This window comes from Polyergus mexicanus, unplaced genomic scaffold (assembly GCF_030449975.1).
Source record: "Polyergus mexicanus isolate NDT 795.1 unplaced genomic scaffold, iyPolMexi1.0 SCAF_18, whole genome shotgun sequence".
Lineage (NCBI taxonomy): Eukaryota > Metazoa > Arthropoda > Insecta > Hymenoptera > Formicidae > Polyergus > Polyergus mexicanus.
Genome location: NW_027223338.1, coordinates 1,711,155 through 1,730,717, shown reverse-complemented (window position 1 = coordinate 1,730,717; position 19,563 = coordinate 1,711,155). Strand labels below are relative to the sequence as shown.

Below are 19,563 nucleotides of genomic sequence, written 5' to 3'. Positions count from 1 at the left end.
TATTCTTTATTTATTCTCAAGCTGAGATATTGCCTAGCCGAGGATTACGATATTTTATAGAACAATTCCTTTCAAATGAGAAAAGGTGTATTCTTTTTAATTATGCCGGAACAATCTTTCTCGATCTAACAATCTAGAATTTTTCGAAATTGATTTTTTGGACACCGTTTCTAATTCAGAAGTCTTTGTAGCGTTTTCCTTTCCTCGTTCCTGATCTGCCTCCTCTTCCTCTTCCACTTCCTTGCCAATCTCCTCGTTCAAAACGTAATATTTCTCCGATTCCTCGCACGGTATCGAACTTTCTGTCCGTGTGCATACAAATGTTGCCTGTAAATCGAAAGTAAGGGATGTTTTACAATATTATTAATCCCTTTGCGATTTTGAGCAAAACAGGTCAGCAAATAAATAGCCATTGTTTAAGCCTTGATCGGCATGTTTTGAAAATGCATGAGAAAATTATTGTAAAAAGTAAATATTAGTTTACTTGATTGAAAACTGTCTCGGCGGGGCAAATAAAACTCCATCTAATTGAGTTCCTAGTTTGCGGTAGGCACACGTGGAACACTTGACATTCGTTCTCCATGTCGGCGTAATATCCATAAACTCTATTCTCGCAGGAAAACGTGTCGACGATGTTGTCGCGGATGAGCGTAGCGTTGTCAGGAAGCAGCAAGCCACCAGTTGCCGGTTGCTGGAAAATTTTATTGAAAAATTTTGATTTTTCTACGAATTGCGATACAGAATAACGTAGAGAAATCGATGTTCGAAAACCTTAAACACTGGAATGGGTCTCTTCGATTTTGATTGCTGAGGCAAACTCAGAACTATCGCAATAAAACCGAGAAACAACACGGCGAGGAGCTTCTCTCGCATCATAATTTTAACGAGGTATGAAATACGTGTCTTTGTACGTTATTTTTTCGAGTAACGATGGTTTCTTGGTCACTGCGGTTAGTCCCTCGGCGAATGTGACGTTTTATTCGAGCTCTGTTTGAGGATCTTGAGAAGACTGATGATGTGATCTGCAGAAGGGTATTATATAGCGAACTGCTGTAAGGATTTTGAATATTGTATGAATGGCAGATTCTCGGTAAATTGAAATCAGTAAGTTTATCACGTTTTGTCTGCCAATGACCATCGTCAGACGTCCACATCAACCTCGAAGGCTCGATGCAAATGCTTGCTGCTTACAGCTTGATGTGCTCATTTGGCAATTTTCATTTATTTTATTCTTGAAGATATGCACAATGAATACTTTCTTGCATTGCGTAATTGTGTTTGCATAAATACATATATATAACACACGACTGTTTTTTTTAATTTATTGACTTTTAAATTGTTTATCGAGCAACCATGCATGAAAGTTAGAGAAACTGTGCAGAGAATACTTTTACGATGAATTAACATGCATAATATCTTGTTGCATTTTTGTGTTTATGAAAAATTGTCTCAAACAAGGGAAATAATTTCTGTTCGCGAAACAATATTATCTGCGATACGTCAAATAACGACAATTGATAATTTATCGAAACTTAAGCAGTTTTTAAAAAATTAAGCATCAGTCAGACGAGTCCCTCTGCTGAAAAAGGATTTTATTTTCGAAAGGAATCAAATACGTTGAATTGTCTATGAGGATCCCAAAAAAAAAAAACCACGTGGCTCGAAGGCCGCATATAAATTACATGCGTTGAGAATAAATATGCTGAAAGACACCGAAACGCTTCATATTATCTCGTAACTCTTTAATCTCGCGCACCTCATGAATTTATTCTCCATGCCGTAGTTATTTATTTTATCCGAAACGCGACACATTGATCCCATTCCCGCTATTGGCTTTGTTCCAATTGAAGCTTCGAAGACGGGGGTGTCAGACGAATTTGGTCGTCGAAATTCGAGGGCAGCCCCGGCCGGGACTTATCTCTGTTAAGGTCGCGTCGCGAGCGTGGCATTTCTTCGGGATGTGAATACTTAATGGTTTCCACAGTGATGTGTATCCAACGATTACGAAATCACACCTGCTTTTGGCTATTGACAATGGAGACAACGAATAGTTTCGAATAGCTTTTCGATAGTTGCAGGATTTTTATATAAAGGAAACATACTGTCACACGTGTATTTTCATTAATCCATTATAGTAGATAAAAGAAATTCATATAGAAAAGACACACAGTGCCTTGAGTGTGAAGATTCAAACGTTGTGAAGAGTGTGAATTTATTATAAATAAGATAAATCATCTATTTACATATATATGTAATTTCTTCTCTCTCTTTTTGTGATTTCTTTTAATAATTAAATTTACGTACGCTTTTTTTACTTTTAATTTTATGTATCTTATACATAATACTGTTTTCTACAAATTCAAAGACACGTTTCTATCAAAAGATTTTATTTTCCGATCGGTAGTGCAACTATGCGACGCAATCGCCGCAAAAATCTCGTCTGTCTATCATTGAATCGATCAGTAGCAAGGTGAACATCCTGAAAGTATAACCGCTCCTTAAGGATTCTAGTCGCATTGTCCGTCGTGCTATGACGAGGAATACAAAGATTTTAGGATGGTCCACCGGTTCGTCTGAAGAAGGTCATGCGATTCGTGTATCGGAACCGCCAAAAGTTTCTCTTTATAGTGACGTGAGAATTTTTCATTTTCCTTCGTCGCCATAGCACCTGTAATCATATTCTAAAAAGACAGGAGAAAAATCGTACACTCGTATAGTTTATTATCAAAAATTTTAGTACATACACACGCTTCTGTAGAAATTATTTAGCTCTACTATTATTATAAATTATTATTATCTTATAAAGAAACATTCTCTTTTTTAAGAGGCCGTATAATATTTTGTAATATTATTATCTTATGGTAAATATTCATACACAGAAAAATGTTAAACTTAGATTTAATCGTGTTTGTTAAGTCACGATACGAGTAATAGTATGTTCTTTTAATTACAATAGCTGATCCTAAAAAATCTCTGCGTAGCGTAATAGAACAGGTACTCGTAAGCAACTTTGGTATAACCTAAGGCAATTAGGAATCGAATATTATTTTTATATGTGATAGTTACAATTTAAATAAATAAATAATTCGTTATTAAATAAATTCAAAACGATTGGATAACATTGGCTTCGATGCAATAAATTAAATAAATAAATAAATATAGAATACAGAAACTAAATATCGCACGATGCGCATTGTGTCTTAAATATTTTCAGACCGAAAATTCGCTAGCTCGAAAATAAAGACTGTGACTGTAATTGTTTTACAATGAGATTTGCGTCATTTTTTTTTTTCTGATTCTTCTAGCGCAAAAACTCTTGTCTCTTCGGTCAGATTCGTGTAATTCTGATGTCATTCCGTGGGCACGTAACCACGATAAGCGATCTCTTGAGGTGTCTCATTCGACGATCTTCCCCAATAACCGTGTTCGTGATCGTCATGATCGTAGTGATGCTGATGTTGCGCGTGTTCGTAGTAGATAACCTTGGAGGGTTGATTCTTTTTGATCTCTATCCAGAATCTAGCGGCGTTCAGTATCAATGAGATGACGGCGATGACGAAGAACTTGAGCTGGAAGTGCGTGCTGATGAGTTGTAACAGCAGGCCGATCTTCGCTTTCATCAACATTGCCAGTGCCAAAAGTTTTTGCAGATGTTTCTTCTTCTTCTTGCCGAATTTCTTCTTGCGTGCCTCTTCTAGAAAATCATAAATACATGCTCTGTTATAATATACAAATCTTATGCAACGCAAGATTATGCGTGAGAAAGATAGTTGAACCCTCAAGCAGATAATTGAAAGCGAATATGAAGAAATATGAAAATTTTTTTTTAAGATATGCTATTTTGGAATCTTAAACAATGATTTGCTCTATTTTAAATTTATGGTATGGACTTAATCAAATCCCTTAATCAAGTCTCGACAAGAGAAGCAATTTGGCAAGAATATATGTACGAGGATGTAGCGTCTCCATGCCTGTTGACCCACAAATCTTAGCCTGTAGTAAATTTTGTCTGACTTTCGGGCCACACAATCGTCCGTAACCGGGTACTCTTGAAAAGAGTCGCGCAGATCGCTTTCGTGGCCGTTTTTTTTCGCACTATCAAAAATATCTCGGTCTTTCGCTTCCTCATAGAGGAAGTTTTATGTTCGTGACAAATTTTTTTTTCGATTTTTCTATGTGTTTAGAATTTTGCAAAACGTCGAAAAATCATATTCCTAAAAAATGTCTATGTGTGTATGTGTATATATGTACGAAATATATTGTACAATCTCTAACTTTCGCAATTTTTGAGATATCGGGTTAAATTTTTTTTACACGGATAAAGTATCATTCATGGATGGTTGGTATTGAATTTGATGAGAATCGATGAAAAGGTTCATTTCTTATAAAATTTTGAATTTTTTGAGAAATGTCTGTATAATTTTTTGAGAAATGTCTGTATACGCTGTAACTTTCAGAAAAATTGAGATATCGGATTAAATTTTTTTATATATATAATCTATAACGATTATATAAAAATAAAAAAAGTATGTAAATTAGAAAATACTATATTGCTTCTTTATCTTTTTATTTCGTTCACGAAGCTTCCTCTATGAGGAAGCAAGAATTGAAAAAACCGCATGCTTAAAGCAGCTTAAACTTTGTAAAATAAAATGATGAGGAAGGAACGTGCAAGTTTCTAATTTGTACGACTCTACTTGTTTTTTGTATTCAATGGCTAAAGGATAATTCGCGAAACGTTAATAATTGTCAATACTCTGTTCCATTTTCTCTCGTTGACAAAATGTTAAACCGATACGAATCGCAACGAATTAGCGTAATGTCCCCGTCACAAATTACTCAATTTGTCGTCAACAATTTACTCGGAAGTACCGTAAAATTTTTTGTACGCTCCAAAAGATAACGAAGATAATGTTTGCGGTACCGTTATCGTCCATTTGTCTAATCGAGATTTTTTTGATAGACAAGTAATTAATATCTCGTTAGAAAGATAAAGGGAGAGATCGAAAGAGAGAAGAGCGATCTTAATCCCATACAGCACCGCAAGATTGCAATAACATTGCAGCAACATTTTTCTGCAAGATTGCAACATTGCAGAAACATTGCGAAATGTTGCTGCAACGTTGTTATGATATTGCAGCAACAGTAAAATATCCGCCTACGGAAATATTGCAATATAATATTGCAGCAACATAGCAATATAATATATACCATATGCAATAATGCTTTATGTATATTTATCGACATAATATCCTTAACATATGAAAAAAATAATAAGAAATTAGGCCTATAAGAGTCAGGATCTATAGCGTGTATATAGTTTTTCTGTATTATAATAATAACGAAATTATAAAATGTAAATTTTTCAGTACACATTCGACTTCCTTCAGCGACAGAGAATATCTAAGAGAAATAAGAAAAAACTCAATTTGCAATTGCGTAAATTCACAATTTCTTTGTATCCGAAATATTCAGATATCCGGATGCAAAAAGATTGTGGTGAATTTACGCATACAATGAGTTTTTTTCACATCTCTCTTGTCTTTATATAATCTCAAAATTTATTTATTAAAATCTGAAGTATCTTACATATTAGAAAATTATTATCAAATTTTTGATTTTATATAAGAATAGAAACTATTAAAAGAATTCTTAGTCCAATGTCTGAGTCCCTGTATTAGCGTCATATCATACGACTTAAATTAACAAAAATAGTTATTATATCTTTTTAATCTTACTAGCCGCTCTTTGTAAACTTTATATAATCATCATGATTAAAAATTAAATGCGAAATAGATAGCGCAACATGCGCCGCATAGTGGTAAACGAATAAACTAGCGATTATTGAATACTTTTTTTGTAATATTTTCTGAATGTTGCTGTAACATTGCTAATGTTATATTGTAAAATAATGTCTTTGCAATATTTCTGCAACATTAAACTGCAATATTACAATGTTGCAGCAATGTTGTTGCAAGCTTCAGTGCTATATGGGATACAATCGTTGCCTCGATAAATAAAAATTTCCCGCATACCGATATTCGCGTCTGTTGACTTTTGCTGGAAAAAAATAGCTAAGACAGCGATGAGCGAATGCGATCGGTACCGTTACCGTCGATTTACCTAAGTGTCGTATAGCATTAAATTAGAGTAAACTGCGTTACAAAATCAGCGACACGCGCACGCGAGCACAGTCGCGTGCAATACGTTTAAACATCTCACTGTTCACCCAGACGAGGGGAGACTCTGTGGGCCCGATCACGCGTTAACTTGTGGTTCACCTTGTCCCCTTGGAGCGTCAGCTCTAATTTTTCCGTTTACGCACGCGATCGCGCCCAGTCGACGTTATCGTTATGCAAAACACACGGGACCGTGGTTCGTTCACCTTTACTGTCGCGATACCTACGTCTCGAGATCTGCAAAACTCACTTCCCTTGTCAAAGCGATTTGCTTTGTTGCGCGATGTAAAATATGGTATGCAATTGAACGTCGTTCATATTCATAAATCTCATTTACGATTATCGACAGCATTTCCCTTCTTAGCGGAATCGTTTGCCATAGCATGGTATTTTCATCCCGCTCGACATTATTTATTACTTAATTTACGATACTTTCAATTAGCAGCATTTATTACTGTATTATAGTTTGTATAACATTTTTATATAATGCGTTAATCAATGTTCCATTAATTGTGGTACTAAACTCTTTACTGTAAATGGAAATTGCAGAAGAAGCTAATTATCATATAGATGAAGCTTACACTAAAATTATTTCAATTCTCACATCCGCTTTCTCTCGTTTTACTTAAAGTCGTATAGCAAGTCGATTACAATGGCATTTAGGGGAAACTAGGAAAAAAAAAAAAAAAAAAAAAAAATACATAATAGAGATGAAAATCTTTACACGGTAATTTTTAGTGCTCCTAGATGAACTAACTTCCTGTGTTATACTCAATAAAGAAAATGACTACGAGACGAATAAGAAGAGACAGCTTTGTTGAACGGTGCTTCTCTGAAAGTATGAAAGAAGACGCGTGTACACGGATGACACGCGTGCTCCGCCTTTCCGTGTTCATCAATTAGAAATTTGAATCGTAAAATTGTCGATTTCGATTTACGACGAGTTAATTATTCAACGAATCGTCGATTAATGCTTTATATTCGCATACGAAAGTTTTATAAGAAATTATATAAATTTAAAACAATAGATAGAGTAATATTATACATATGTTACATCAAGTGGTAGTATATTATTGAAGCGATAATGAGAAAAATAAGAAAGTTTGACATTAGACGCTTACATAATTAATATATGGAAGAAAAATAACGCGGCATTAATATATGTCGATAAGAATAAAATTATTTCCTTACTCATTAATGTAATAATTTTGTTGCCTGATTTGCTGATCCTTACCGACATTATCGTCCTGAGCATCGTCCTCTTCGATAATTCCTTCGGCGCCGGTCTCCTGAAGATCATCAACAATCTCCGCGATGATATTGCCAGCCTGTGCGACCACCGTGCTCATCGGCGGTTCGCTCTTCTTTCCGGTAACTTCCAACTCGATTTGGTCCAGGTCACGGGCCAGTCTCGATCTGAGGCAACTTCCGGTGCTGCTTGCGAACATACAATTGAGAATGCCGACGTCATCCTCCTCTTGGTTGTCCTCTTCCGTCGTCTCGCAGTGAACATACAGAGCAAGTCCGAGGATCAAAATGATGGACGCAATTATTCTCATGGTTTGTTCTTTTTCCACCGAATTTGCTCGATTTTCACCAAGATCGAGGCGCACCGTTATCACCACGAAAATTCCTCACGACTGACTGTCACCCTCTCGTACTCGGTTTTTTTTTTTTTTTCCGATCTTGACCGCTTACCGTGGCCTTGGATCCCGTATTACAGTCTCAAAGTGGTTATGGAGCGTGCGTGGTCGAACATATATGAGACTGGTGTCCCTTCCATCCCAACTTCCGCCAATAGTGGGTTTGGTTTCGCGTGAGTCTAGCGGGCAATCCCTCCACCAGTGGTGGACTTTTGTGGACGTCACGACGAAATGTAAGTCGTCATCCTGTAGCGACTCCGGGCCGTATCGTGGATCCGCGTTGTGAATGGAAAGGAATTCGATGGAGCCGAATATCGCCGCTATAAAAGTCGCTAATACGACACAGCTTTGCAAATGATTTATACGGCGGCAACGCAGTCACGGCAACTTTCATTCTCAATATTTCTCCACATAATTATTCGGCGATGTGTTCCACATTTCTCTTCACAATGTTCGTACTTTTTTTTTTTTTTTAGTTTGCATCTTTGAAAATCCCTTCTATTTCGTTGATTTTTAATGCGAAGATGAGAGAATAATCGAGATAAATGTATATGACATTTCTCTTAATAATCATCGAGTATCGACAAATCGATATTTTAGAAAATTTATGATGCATTTTTTTTTTTAGTAATAAATTTTTTAAAGATTGAATAATCGATCGCAACTCTAATTGTGACAACGATTTGTAAAGTAGCCTACGAGTGACTTGGCACATGTACTCGACACACTGTACGTGGACCGAAGACAGAAATTCCACTTTGAACGGCGGCGCATGCTAATACAACCCAATTCCTGCTACTTTTATATCGTCGTTTTAAGAACGAAGAAATATCAAATCGCAGTGAAATCGTTACTTTCGAAAAAAGAATCGCAGGTTACATGTATTCGATGTATCTTCGAACGTTTCTCGTGAAGAGAATTCATTATACTTCTATTATATTTTCATAGAGTTTATTTCGCTTGATTTATCACGTTCGAGTACAAAGTGTACTTGAAATGTGTTGTTTTTTTTTTAATTTATTTCGATCTTTTATTGGAAAGATTGAAATATTCATTGAGAATATTCAATTCGATTGTCATGAGAGTGGGCGTACCGCTTTTTGGAAATTCAGAACTTGGTAGTCACGCGCGCGCTTTTGACAGCTCGACTGTCACAACGTTTCTCAATAGCTTTTATGCCGTTAATTAACCGTGAACACGAACCGCGGAACATGTAGCTGGCCGTTTCGTGAATTATGTATCAATCTTTCGAGAACTTTTGCCTTACCTTTCACTGTACGATTATATTCGCCCTTTACGTATTTTGCTCGCGTCGCCTTAATCCTCGATTACGAGATGTAATGGCCGTTGTAACGCGCGATCATGGCTTATGATAAATCGTGCGTACGTGATATTGTGTATAAAACCTGTCACATAATAAAACAAAATATATGGCTCGTGTCATGTGCAAAGATCCTGTCGATTTATTATATATTTGCTTTAAAATTTTTCTTCTTTTTTTTTTTTTTAGAAATGTACTATCTCCGTATACGCACTTCGAGAAAAAGGGGACCAATCGTGTAAATCGAGAAATAAACTCGATAGGATAGAAATGCCAGCGCGCAGCGTAAATTTTACTATCGTAACCGTTATTACTCGCGTTATTTACGTGACAGTTAAATCGATACATCTAAATTTGCAAAGATGAATTTCGAGTCATTCTAATAATAATCTCCAAAACATGTGATCGATGCAAGTAGCGGATATTCGTCTCTTTTGTATAAATGATATATTTATTACTATTTTGTATGCCTAAATATTGTATGGATATATTTTAGCTCGACCGCCTTTTTACCGGTCTGGTTACATTTTTATGATTTCACACCGTTTTTCTTCCTGTTAGAATACCTGTTAGAAACTAAAGAAAGGGCCGCCTACCTACAATTTATTTTACAGAACGTATCGAAAGTTTCAGACAAGGTGAAAAGCTGCTTGAATTCGATAAAATATTTCATTATAGTTTCATTTATTTTCAATTTATAACAAAACTTGATTCGAGTCAAACACTTTTGCACAGATGCAAGTTAACGTTGTAAAGAGCCATGCAAGAGAAGATAATTAGAAAATGATTATTTATTTTAATCATTAATTTATATATTATATATATATATATTTTTTTTTTATTTTATTTTATTGTTAGTTATTATAATTGTGTAATATATTATTTTTCTCTTTAAAGGCGGTCACCTTAAAATCTAAAAATTTAAGAATTCTTAGACGTGGCTCGATATTATTTAAAAATAATGTTAGTACATTTCGTAATATAGATCTTTTCGTCAGAATAGAAATCCACATTATATGTATGTGAAACGAGATTTACGGCCAGTACCAACGAAACAAGTATCCTTTGAAAGCGTGCTTATCATCGGTTGTATTCGTCTGCGTGATAAATGTGATGTTGGGCTGATACCCGAATTCATTCGACAAATACTTCACCCGCGTGCCGATACCGTTTTCGTCTCGCGACTGATAGCTACCATCTTTTCTTCCGCCTCGATAGCCGTCCTCGTGATGGCCGTGCGTCGTTATTGTGTAATTGAAGCGATAATACAGATCGTTCGCCATATTTTCCAGCATTCGATCACTGATGACTTTATTCGGTTTATCTTCTTCGGACAATAATTTCACCGCAGCTCGCATCATGCTTTTAACGATGTCCTTTGCTGGCTGTTTTTCCTCGTCTGAAATGTTTTTGGAAAACGTAGAATTAGAGCAGGTAAGTTTTATTGTCATTTTTATTCGATATTAATAGAGTCTTGCCTCGTTTTCTATCTTACCATGTTTTATATTTTCTGACAATGTCTTCATCATCCGCTTCAACATCGGGTCCATTTCTTTCTGCAGCGGCGATTCCGTGACAGTTTTTGCAGATTTTGGATAATCGTCCGTTGGGATTTTACAGCCGCCGCAAGCCTTTATCGCAGCTTCTACCAATTTCTTCGCCGCTTCTGGTCTATCCTTGAATATTTCTTGCGCATCCTTCACTTGTTAAGAGTAGACAAAGATGTTCAGAAATTTAAAATAATTGAGAGGCACACATGAAAACTTTTGCTTTACAGTTTTAAAACTCACAACTCGTTATCTTCCGGTTTCTCTGCTTGGTGATAATAAAATCGCCATTTTTATCCGTGGCATATCCAGTTTCGTGGTAAACGCCATCGGCCGTTATAAAGCCGTATTCTCCGTTAATAAGCCCCTCGGCATCTCGATGGAAAATAAATAGAAATGTCACACTTAACCGCATTATTTGACGAGAATTTTGTTTTGAAATAATAAAAATTTTGGTTTTTTTTTTTTTTTTATCAATATACCTTTCTCCTCGTATCTATGCTGAAAATCGACGATGTTGAAGGAGAATTGATAAGGATTGTTATCATCCGCAAGAACGCGATGTTGCGTGATCAGGTAAGACAGCAAGCACAGAAGGGTGGTGCATCGTTTCCCCTGCAATGAAAATCGCGTCTGCTTTAGGCGTGAAAACGTGTATTATCCTTCTTCAGTCTTGGATGCTCACCACGAAGGACGACATCCCGCGGAGATCGCTTCGGCTTCGAATTCGCGTGACTGAATGATGGAACGAGCGAATCCTTCGAGCGTGCAACGGTGATGTAATAAACGAGAAAAACATTCTCGTCTCGTCCGTGGATTATCTATAAAACGATTCGAGATGACGCGCATCGTGGAAGAAGAGGAGACTCGACAAGAGGAATCGACAAGATGGAAAAATCGGGAGGCCTTTGACGTTTTTCTCGGCGGACAAGATGCTTTCACATGATTCGCATACCTAGCTGAATAATTACACGAGGATCATTAATGGTCGTAAATTATCACGAATCGTATGTATCGTCATTGCAGATGGCAATTCGCTCCGGATTATAAAACTTTATATTGATGTTTATAACACAGTATTGAGCTACCGACGACGTTCCAATCTTATAGAGAGTTACGAGTGACACAAATACACAAGAAAAGCTGTTATAATATTTATCTAGATTTTTTGTACTATTTATTAGGCGTAACGCATCGTATCTTTATAGAAGGCGTACCATTTCATCATTTTCCGTTATTTTATTTAACGTGATGTTTTTATTTACTTCCATTAATACCAAGACTATTATTTTAAAGTTGCAGAATTTAATGTTATGATAAATTGATTGTAATATTAATATTTATCGATAAAACAAGATTAAATAGATTTCCAAATATATAAATTTATTTATTTAAATTTTATTAATTACTGTATATACAGGGTGTCTCATTTTAAAGGACCCACTCAAATATCTCAGAAACACTGCGTTAAATCGAAAAATGTTTCGAACAAAAGTTGTGTGGCTTCAAGGGGACCATAAGATGGTGACAATGATTTGACCTTGGAAAATCAATTGAAGGTCATGCGAAGGTCATCTTTAAAATCTTAAATGGAAACTCGCATTTTTTATTTAGTATTCTTGTAGCTTGCCTCGAGAGCTTTCCAAAACACTATAATAAAGTATTTTTTTATTCAGTACTTTTTGAGTTATTTTATATTTTAATCTGACATCTTTTGATATAAAAAATTAAATATCTCATAAAATAGTTAGTTTTCGATAATCTTACCGTAATACTTTCATGTACAGAATAATGATACAAATCAATTAGTATAAAAAAATAATAGTGTTTAAAAAAATTATTTACGATGTATTTTTTTAAACAATTATATTTTACGAGATATTTAATTTTTTATATCAAAAGATGTCAGATTAAAATATAAAATAACTCAAAAAGTACTGAATAAAAAAATACTTTATTATAGTGTTTTGGAAAGCTCTCGATGTCAGCTATAAGAATACTAAATAAAAAATGGGGATTTCCGTTTAAGATTTTAAAGTTGACCTTCGCATGACCTTCAAATGATTTTCCAGGATCAAATAATTGTCACCATCTTATGGCCCCCTTGAAGCCACACAACTTTTGTTCGAAACATTATTCGATTTAACGCAGTGTTTCTGAGATATTTGAGTGGGTCCTTTAAAATGGGACACCCTGTATATATCAAATTAATTTAATGCATGGAATTAATTAAAATTGCTGTTGATGCAAAATGCTGTGAAGATTGAATAAAATTTTTTTATAATGGCTATTAACAACCATAGCGTGAAAAGATAATTACATCGCGATAAGCTCGTACTTATTGGATGACCTTTTGTTTTATTTTCTATAGTGTTGCCAGATCAATAGCCGTATCTTGTTAAAGAACGAATACCATTCTTGTAGGAATGCTGCGCGGACGATGCAAGATTAGAATAAATTAATGCACGTTTAACGCGCATAGGTCAACCAATGAGATACGTTGCTGGATATAATGTCAGCGGAATTTTGCAATTTTAAACACTATGCATTGTGCATAGTACCTCGTTACAATTAAGTGGCTCTGATTGAAACGAATCTCGAAGAAAATCTGACATATGTATGCGTGAACAAGTCGATGATAAAATTTGGGAGATTTTATTGGAGATAATCTTTCTCTCGTTTTTGAACGCCTGTACATAAATGGAACAGTATTATAGAATGAAGGTCAGGGCCATTTACACAGATGATATACGTTAATGTCGATAGATGATTTGGAAATTGTCTTTGAAAGATTTCTTTCTGAATATATGATGCACGGGATATACATATATGTGTGACGCTAAGATTAGAAATCGTACAATCATCGAAAGTGGCACCGTTATATCTTCTTAATCACGATGAGCTACAATTTCGAAGATGAAGCTTCGACATCGCAATTAAAATCGGCAATCGACAGTCAGATATGTATGTGAAGAAACGAGAAGACATTTTTATTCTTCTTAAAATATAAGAATTTACATTTGATGAATATTAAGAGAAAAAGAGAGGATTTTAATCATGAAATTCAAGATTTGTATTGAGTGAAATGCCTAATATATTCGCCCATCGTTCGACTTTTCCGTGACAGTCTGGAACAAGTCGGGGAAAAAAAAAAAAAAAAAAAGAGAGAAATTCGTTCGTGGAATATCGAATTGACGGAGAATCGAAGGATCCAAATACTGTCACGTAGTATTGTAACGCGTTGTTTACCCGATCCGAGCATTTCGTGATAAGCAAACGCTTAAATTCTGAGTTGCTGCATAAGTATGCCTCGCGCATCGTGCATTCTGTACTTTAGAAAACGGCATACCGATCTGATTTGTATGGCGAGGTGTCTGATTTAGGAGTGACAATCATCGCGGCATACTAACGATCACTGTTCGCGGAAGGTGGGTTTCTGGCACGTTTACGCCTCGCGAATATCAAAGTTTTCAAAGATTCAATTCGCCGTTGACGGAACTTTCGATACACGCTGTAATTAACGTGTTTATTCCTCTTATTAGTGTGTCGGGGTTCTGTTTGCCGTTGCGTTTAAGGAGGAACTGGACGCATCAGCTACGTCAAAAGTTAATAAGTTCAATATATTTAGAGATACATAAATATTTTTGACATTGCCCAAATCACATTCTTAGCCTTTTGAAATATAATATCAATAATTAATTTATGAGTTTAAAGTGAAGATTTACCTTGTGCAGTTCAAGTTTTAATTTTCATAAATTTTTCTGTTACGAATTTGAGATTGAATTATATTCTACAGGCAAATCTTTACTTTAATTCACCAGCAATTAATATTATTAATCGATACATTTAAAAAATATTGTGTACTTTGTGCAATGTCGAATTCATGAATCTCTAAATATATTAGATTTATTAACTTTTAACGTAGCCGATGTGTCCAGTTTCTCTTTGAGAAAGATTTTCAACGACACGTTTGACGGGAAGTTCGGCGGAACTCTAATTTCGATTTCGATGTCGGATCTACAGAGAGAGAAATGAAAAAAACTTGAATGGATACGCGTGCACATCGGCAAGAATCTGGACCAAAATGCCGTTATGCGAGGCTCGAAGTAGGTCAGCCGACACCTTGATAATCCTTCTTACCTACCCGTACAGCAGTTCGCTTAATATGAGGTAAAACGGCGAGATGTATACGTCTTTGAAATAATATTTTGGAGACGAATAAATAATAGAATATATATATATATATCAATATATCAATAAATATATATAATTTATATATTGTATATTATACAAACATATGTATATATAAATAATAAAATAATAAATTAATTATATATAATTTCCCTTCGTTACGATCTCTATATCACAGATGCCCTTCGTAGGTTTGAGCGAAAGCCACAATTGGTTAGTCTTACGTTATGAGAATATGCACTCTATTCTTATTATCGCACGTTAATTATATACTTCATCTACCGAACCATTCGTCCTCATCGTCTTTAGGATAATTGTGACCGTGATAATAATGTCCTTGATAATGATGTTTCTGATGGACCACAACCGTCTGCGAATTTTGCGTGCTTTTGATCAAATTGTAGATCATTATTGCGATTGCTAATTGCGCCACCATGATACTCTTTAAAAGTGACATTTTGACAGACGCTATGGTGTTTGGTAAGGAAAGTATCTGCAAAAGAGAAGTATCAGATTATATCGTATCATCGGAGATTTTGTCATTTTTCTAGCAGGTAATATTAAAAGATAGTAAATGAGAAACACCTGCATAACAAACGGCGCCATCATCATCATATATCCGATTTTCCCTAAAGAATCTTCCTGCCTTTTCCGACTCTGCACTTCCGTTACTGAAAGAGAGAAATGCGTTCTAGCGTCTACATTTCTGACGCGAGAAGAATTACAGCAAAATACCTGGCAGTAAGTTTTGAATTTTCACATGAACGATGACTTTATCATTCGTCAACCAGAATTTGATCCCCGGGAGAATCTTTAAACTTTGCGTCTCATTAAAACCCATTCGTCTATTATTTAGCTTCTCTTCGGCCTGACTCAACAGTTTTGACGATGTTACCAGGCAAATAATAATGTTGCAAATGAACAATTTTGTCCAAACCATGTTATCGAATTCAGAAGGGATTTACGCTGACTCTGAAATAACGCGGATATCGTGCAGTTTTCAAGAAAGATAATTTATTTCTAATTAAATTTTTATCGTATTCATAAAAAAAGTATAAACACGTACAAGCTTCTTAAAGAAAATAACGATACCATATTTTTTTTTTTCTTCTTAATAATTATTTATACGAACGAACACATAATTCGACAATTATAATTCTATAATAATTTTACAACTTACTTTATATTAAGATATATTGTCTTGCAAATCTTAAATAGGCGATGCACGATTCTCACTCACGTCACTTCCACAATTATCTATATTATACTATTATCAATTTATAATAACAATACCAAAAAAAAACGAGATACCACCGTTTTACGATTTACTTGTATTAATTAAAGAAACATTTTGCTAATACGCAGTATATCAAACAACTTCTTGATAATTTTGACAATTGACAAAATATTTCAATAATCTTTCCTTCAATTCGCACAATAAAACGCGTTGTTCTCGTATTCGCTTACTACGCAGACTGCGTGGTAATACATACTGCGCTACGAAGCGCAGCAGAGTTATTTTACCTTTTTTGTTCTTCAGGTATCCCACTAGGCCAGGAAAACTGGGTCTCGTTTACTAGAGAACGCTATTTACATCAGAAGAAATGTAGATATACTTAGTCACTGATTCGCTACAATAACCGCTAGCCGGTAAATATATCGTTCTTAATAATCTATGGGTAAGATTTTACTAAAAATCTTATCGTACTTTCCATATAATTGTCCTAAATTTTTCGATTGTATTTAAGAATTATAAAATTTTCTTGGATCAATCTTTAGGTTAATCTTGAGGAAACATATTTTTTAAAAAAAGCATATTTTATATATAATTATAATAATTATAATTATTGCATACAATATATGCGTAAAGAGTATTGATAAATGTTTATCTTTATTTTTCACAACAAATATATATAATCCTTATTAAATATATACTACGATAAATCGCGAGAACATATTATTACAAAATGACCAATAAATATATCTTTACTGGTAACACATGTGAGGTATGCGGTTTTAATTCTTAAATATATAAATATTCTTTGTTTTGGTATATGTGTAGAAAAATTTAGTTCTAAATTGAAAATATTTTTCACCATTTCCTACAAACTAAATTAATACTCCCTATATCAAATCACTTGTTTGATGATTATATATTTTAATTTGCTATGCAATGTGCGTAGGATATTGATGGATTTTAGATAACCAAGACTTTTATCATGTGGTACATTTTAAATATATATGTATGTAAAAAAATTTTATATTGTACTATAAATTATTAAAAATCAAATGCTTATCGCGTTATATGAAAATGTTACTCGTATTTCTTGTAGAAAAGAAAATCCATATATTAATTATTTGCCTCTGCGGTCTTATATTAATAAATAACGAGATTCCTTTGGTATATCCATAAAAGTAGCGGTTACATTTACATATGAAACACGCGAAAGAATCATTTGCTGTGTTACAGCAGCAAAGTGTAAGATTTGTTAAATTGATATGTGTATATCCACATACTTATTTCTCCGATAAAATGTGTACAGTTAAATGTTCGCAAAAAATAATCTGGATAGCGATGAATACGGATGTGATAAATATTAATTCTTAGATTTATCAAGTATTAATAAAAGTATCCAAATAAAAGTTTATAAATGAAAAAAGAATTATCTAATAAATGATGCAGATTCTATCGATTACTATTGATTTTCGTTAAAATCTTCTTTTTGTTAAGGCTTGTCAATAAAATTTTCATCTTTACATATGATTTATCCCTTTCAATAATAGTGATTCTCGGGGCCACTCGACGGTACCCAATTATGATACATTTGTGGATGAACATATGGAGAATTATTGTGAATGTGTAGGTGAATTGGTTGCGATGATGCGTGCCAGCCGGAATAAAATTTCGCTAGGAAGGTGCTGAGTTTAAGTATCAGCAGTATAATGCCTGTAAAAAAAGAATATGATATATATATATATATATATATATATTAAAATAAGCTATAAATTTCCTTTAATGAAGTAAAAAGTTTTTCATAAAAATCACAATATTATCTGATAAAAATAAATTTAAATATTGTATAAAATAAATTTTTTATAAAAAAGAAACAAAATTAAAAAAAAATCTCAGAACTATGATCGTAATCTTGTAATTCTTGATAATAGAATTAATATTTTATCGATAATAATAGGAAGTGAACAACGAAAAGAAATATATTCTTAATTTATCATTAATTATGCAAACTAACGGAATGGACGAAGAAAATTTGCGAATCTAATGCTTATTCGAGTACTGAACTTATAGGAATAAATGGGCCAGCGATGTCACCTAATCATGTATGCAGGTTACGCTATCCACAAGATATCACGAATACCGTTATACATTTCTGTGCCTAATACTTTTCACTGAGTCCGAAAATAACGATCCTTACCAACGAAAAGTCCCTTTGCTGAGATCACTGTGAGTACCGTCAACATTGTCATCATTACTCCCATTTTATATATCATCGGCATCAACATGAACTGCAATCTTCTGATTTTACCAAAAGTGCGAGCCCCTTCAAATCTCTCAATGTCTATATAATAAAAATATTAATAAAATTAATAATGCTGCACGATATATTTTACATAATGTTAGTGCGATATCAATGAAAATAACTAACAATTAAATATTTACGACATACCATACATACAATCTACATACATGCACAGAAATACATTCCAAAAGCTAATACCGTGCTAAATAATTTATATATCTTGTATATAAATTATTTTAGTAAAAAAAATTAATGATAAAGTTACATATATTTATCTTTCTTATCGCAGAGAAATATTTCTAATTTGCACATAATATATATATATTTTTTTTATTATAATGGATAAAATTATATCTCACCCTGATCATTTTTGTTCTTAAATACGTTATTCAGTATACCTCGAAAATCTTCAGCATTCAGGGGCGATAGTTCCGAAACCAATTCCAGTCTCGTAGTATTGAATCCTACGATTTTGTTACTTCGTCCCGTTGTAGATTTAATATTCGCGGCACTCGTTGCAATTACATTTCTCGCGATTACAGCTGCCAATAGCACGCACGCCAGAATCCGGCCAATCACCTTCATTCTCAGACCGGTTTACCACCATCCGGACTCATCGACACTGACAGTCTTTTTTTCTTTTGACCGATCTTTTTCGCTCTGTCTCCTCTTGAACCTCTCGTGCCGGACTATCTACGAAATACGTGTTATTCGGACCCGTACGGCCAACTGTGTGAATCCCTTCTACGATCACCAAGCTGTTTGAACTCGAAAGAGAATCGCCCGCTCTCTGCGCATTGACTTTCCGCGCACCTCTTTCGGCTTCTTCGATTTTCTGCCGATTTTAGAAGCGCTTTGGAGAACATGAAAAAATCGACCTGCGTCGTAGTGTCGGAAGGCGTTCTCTTAACATCGTCTATTTTTTTATAATAAAATTACATTTTACAATAACGCCCGCTGATCTGCAATTATTCGAAAATGTTCAAAATTCCGCGACAATTAATTGTTGATGTAAAATATATAATTAGAATTCATTAATTTTTCCCACACTTTTTCAGTATATTATTTTTATCTAAGCAATATTATATTATATTTTGATGAAGAAAAGAAATGTTAGGAATGATTTGTTCTCTTTCATTTTTTACG

The 19,563-nt window shown here is 34.3% G+C and overlaps 5 protein-coding genes across 6 annotated transcripts; all 5 read right to left on the bottom strand.

Annotated features, from left to right (window-relative positions):
• Positions 1 to 96: 96 nt before the first annotated feature.
• LOC138941364 (uncharacterized) lies at positions 97 to 876 on the bottom strand. The gene is made up of 3 exons (XM_070310945.1): positions 772 to 876; positions 485 to 691; positions 97 to 327 (listed from the first exon to the last, which is right to left on the bottom strand). The coding sequence occupies exons 1-3, from the start codon at positions 874 to 876 to the stop codon at positions 97 to 99; spliced, it is 543 nt and encodes a 180-aa protein (XP_070167046.1).
• A 2,474-nt stretch (positions 877 to 3,350) lies between these two features.
• LOC138941365 (uncharacterized) lies at positions 3,351 to 7,896 on the bottom strand. Its single transcript, XM_070310946.1, has 2 exons — positions 7,414 to 7,896; positions 3,351 to 3,694 (listed from the first exon to the last, which is right to left on the bottom strand). Exons 1-2 carry the CDS (start codon positions 7,736 to 7,738, stop codon positions 3,351 to 3,353), a joined length of 669 nt encoding a protein of 222 aa, XP_070167047.1. The 5' UTR covers positions 7,739 to 7,896.
• A 2,110-nt stretch (positions 7,897 to 10,006) lies between these two features.
• LOC138941164 (uncharacterized) lies at positions 10,007 to 11,451 on the bottom strand. 2 transcript variants are annotated; one of them, XM_070310563.1, is made up of 5 exons: positions 11,376 to 11,451; positions 11,173 to 11,305; positions 10,934 to 11,065; positions 10,639 to 10,845; positions 10,007 to 10,542 (listed from the first exon to the last, which is right to left on the bottom strand). In XM_070310563.1, the coding sequence occupies exons 1-5, from the start codon at positions 11,388 to 11,390 to the stop codon at positions 10,178 to 10,180; spliced, it is 852 nt and encodes a 283-aa protein (XP_070166664.1). In that variant the 5' UTR covers positions 11,391 to 11,451; the 3' UTR covers positions 10,007 to 10,177. The 2 variants fall into 2 exon arrangements, with proteins under 2 accessions (XP_070166664.1, XP_070166663.1); XM_070310562.1 differs by having other exon boundaries at positions 11,173 to 11,323; positions 11,376 to 11,437.
• A 3,704-nt stretch (positions 11,452 to 15,155) lies between these two features.
• On the bottom strand, positions 15,156 to 15,821 carry LOC138941402 (uncharacterized). Its single transcript, XM_070311043.1, has 3 exons — positions 15,617 to 15,821; positions 15,467 to 15,552; positions 15,156 to 15,374 (listed from the first exon to the last, which is right to left on the bottom strand). Exons 1-3 carry the CDS (start codon positions 15,819 to 15,821, stop codon positions 15,156 to 15,158), a joined length of 510 nt encoding a protein of 169 aa, XP_070167144.1.
• A 1,834-nt stretch (positions 15,822 to 17,655) lies between these two features.
• Positions 17,656 to 19,071, bottom strand: LOC138941274 (uncharacterized). The gene is made up of 3 exons (XM_070310790.1): positions 18,777 to 19,071; positions 18,313 to 18,456; positions 17,656 to 17,828 (listed from the first exon to the last, which is right to left on the bottom strand). The coding sequence occupies exons 1-3, from the start codon at positions 19,000 to 19,002 to the stop codon at positions 17,656 to 17,658; spliced, it is 543 nt and encodes a 180-aa protein (XP_070166891.1). The 5' UTR covers positions 19,003 to 19,071.
• Positions 19,072 to 19,563: the final 492 nt, after the last annotated feature.

Bases quoted from the DNA above. Each gene is read 5' to 3' on its own strand.
- LOC138941365 (XM_070310946.1), bottom strand. From the start codon at position 7,738: ATGAGAATAATTGCGTCCATCATTTTGATCCTCGGACTTGCTCTGTAT. The intron at 3,695-7,413 runs GTAAGGATCAGC...ATGATTTTCTAG, and splicing joins TGCTCAGGACGATAATGTCG to AAGAGGCACGCAAGAAGAAA.
- LOC138941274 (XM_070310790.1), bottom strand. From the start codon at position 19,002: ATGAAGGTGATTGGCCGGATTCTGGCGTGCGTGCTATTGGCAGCTGTA. The intron at 18,457-18,776 runs GTGAGATATAAT...TTTATTATATAG, and splicing joins TAAGAACAAAAATGATCAGG to ACATTGAGAGATTTGAAGGG. The intron at 17,829-18,312 runs GTAAGGATCGTT...CTTTTTTTACAG, and splicing joins AGCAAAGGGACTTTTCGTTG to GCATTATACTGCTGATACTT.
- LOC138941164 (XM_070310562.1), bottom strand. The intron at 10,846-10,933 runs GTGAGTTTTAAA...ACTCTTAACAAG, and splicing joins AAACCGGAAGATAACGAGTT to TGAAGGATGCGCAAGAAATA. The intron at 10,543-10,638 runs GTAAGATAGAAA...AAAACATTTCAG, and splicing joins GTCAGAAAATATAAAACATG to ACGAGGAAAAACAGCCAGCA.
- LOC138941402 (XM_070311043.1), bottom strand. From the start codon at position 15,821: ATGGTTTGGACAAAATTGTTCATTTGCAACATTATTATTTGCCTGGTA. The intron at 15,553-15,616 runs GTATTTTGCTGT...TCTCTCTTTCAG, and splicing joins AATTCAAAACTTACTGCCAG to TAACGGAAGTGCAGAGTCGG. The intron at 15,375-15,466 runs GTGTTTCTCATT...TCTCTTTTGCAG, and splicing joins TGGCGCCGTTTGTTATGCAG to ATACTTTCCTTACCAAACAC.
- LOC138941364 (XM_070310945.1), bottom strand. From the start codon at position 876: ATGATGCGAGAGAAGCTCCTCGCCGTGTTGTTTCTCGGTTTTATTGCG. The intron at 692-771 runs GTTTTCGAACAT...AAAATTTTCCAG, and splicing joins GACCCATTCCAGTGTTTAAG to CAACCGGCAACTGGTGGCTT. The intron at 328-484 runs GTAAACTAATAT...TTCGATTTACAG, and splicing joins CCGAGACAGTTTTCAATCAA to GCAACATTTGTATGCACACG.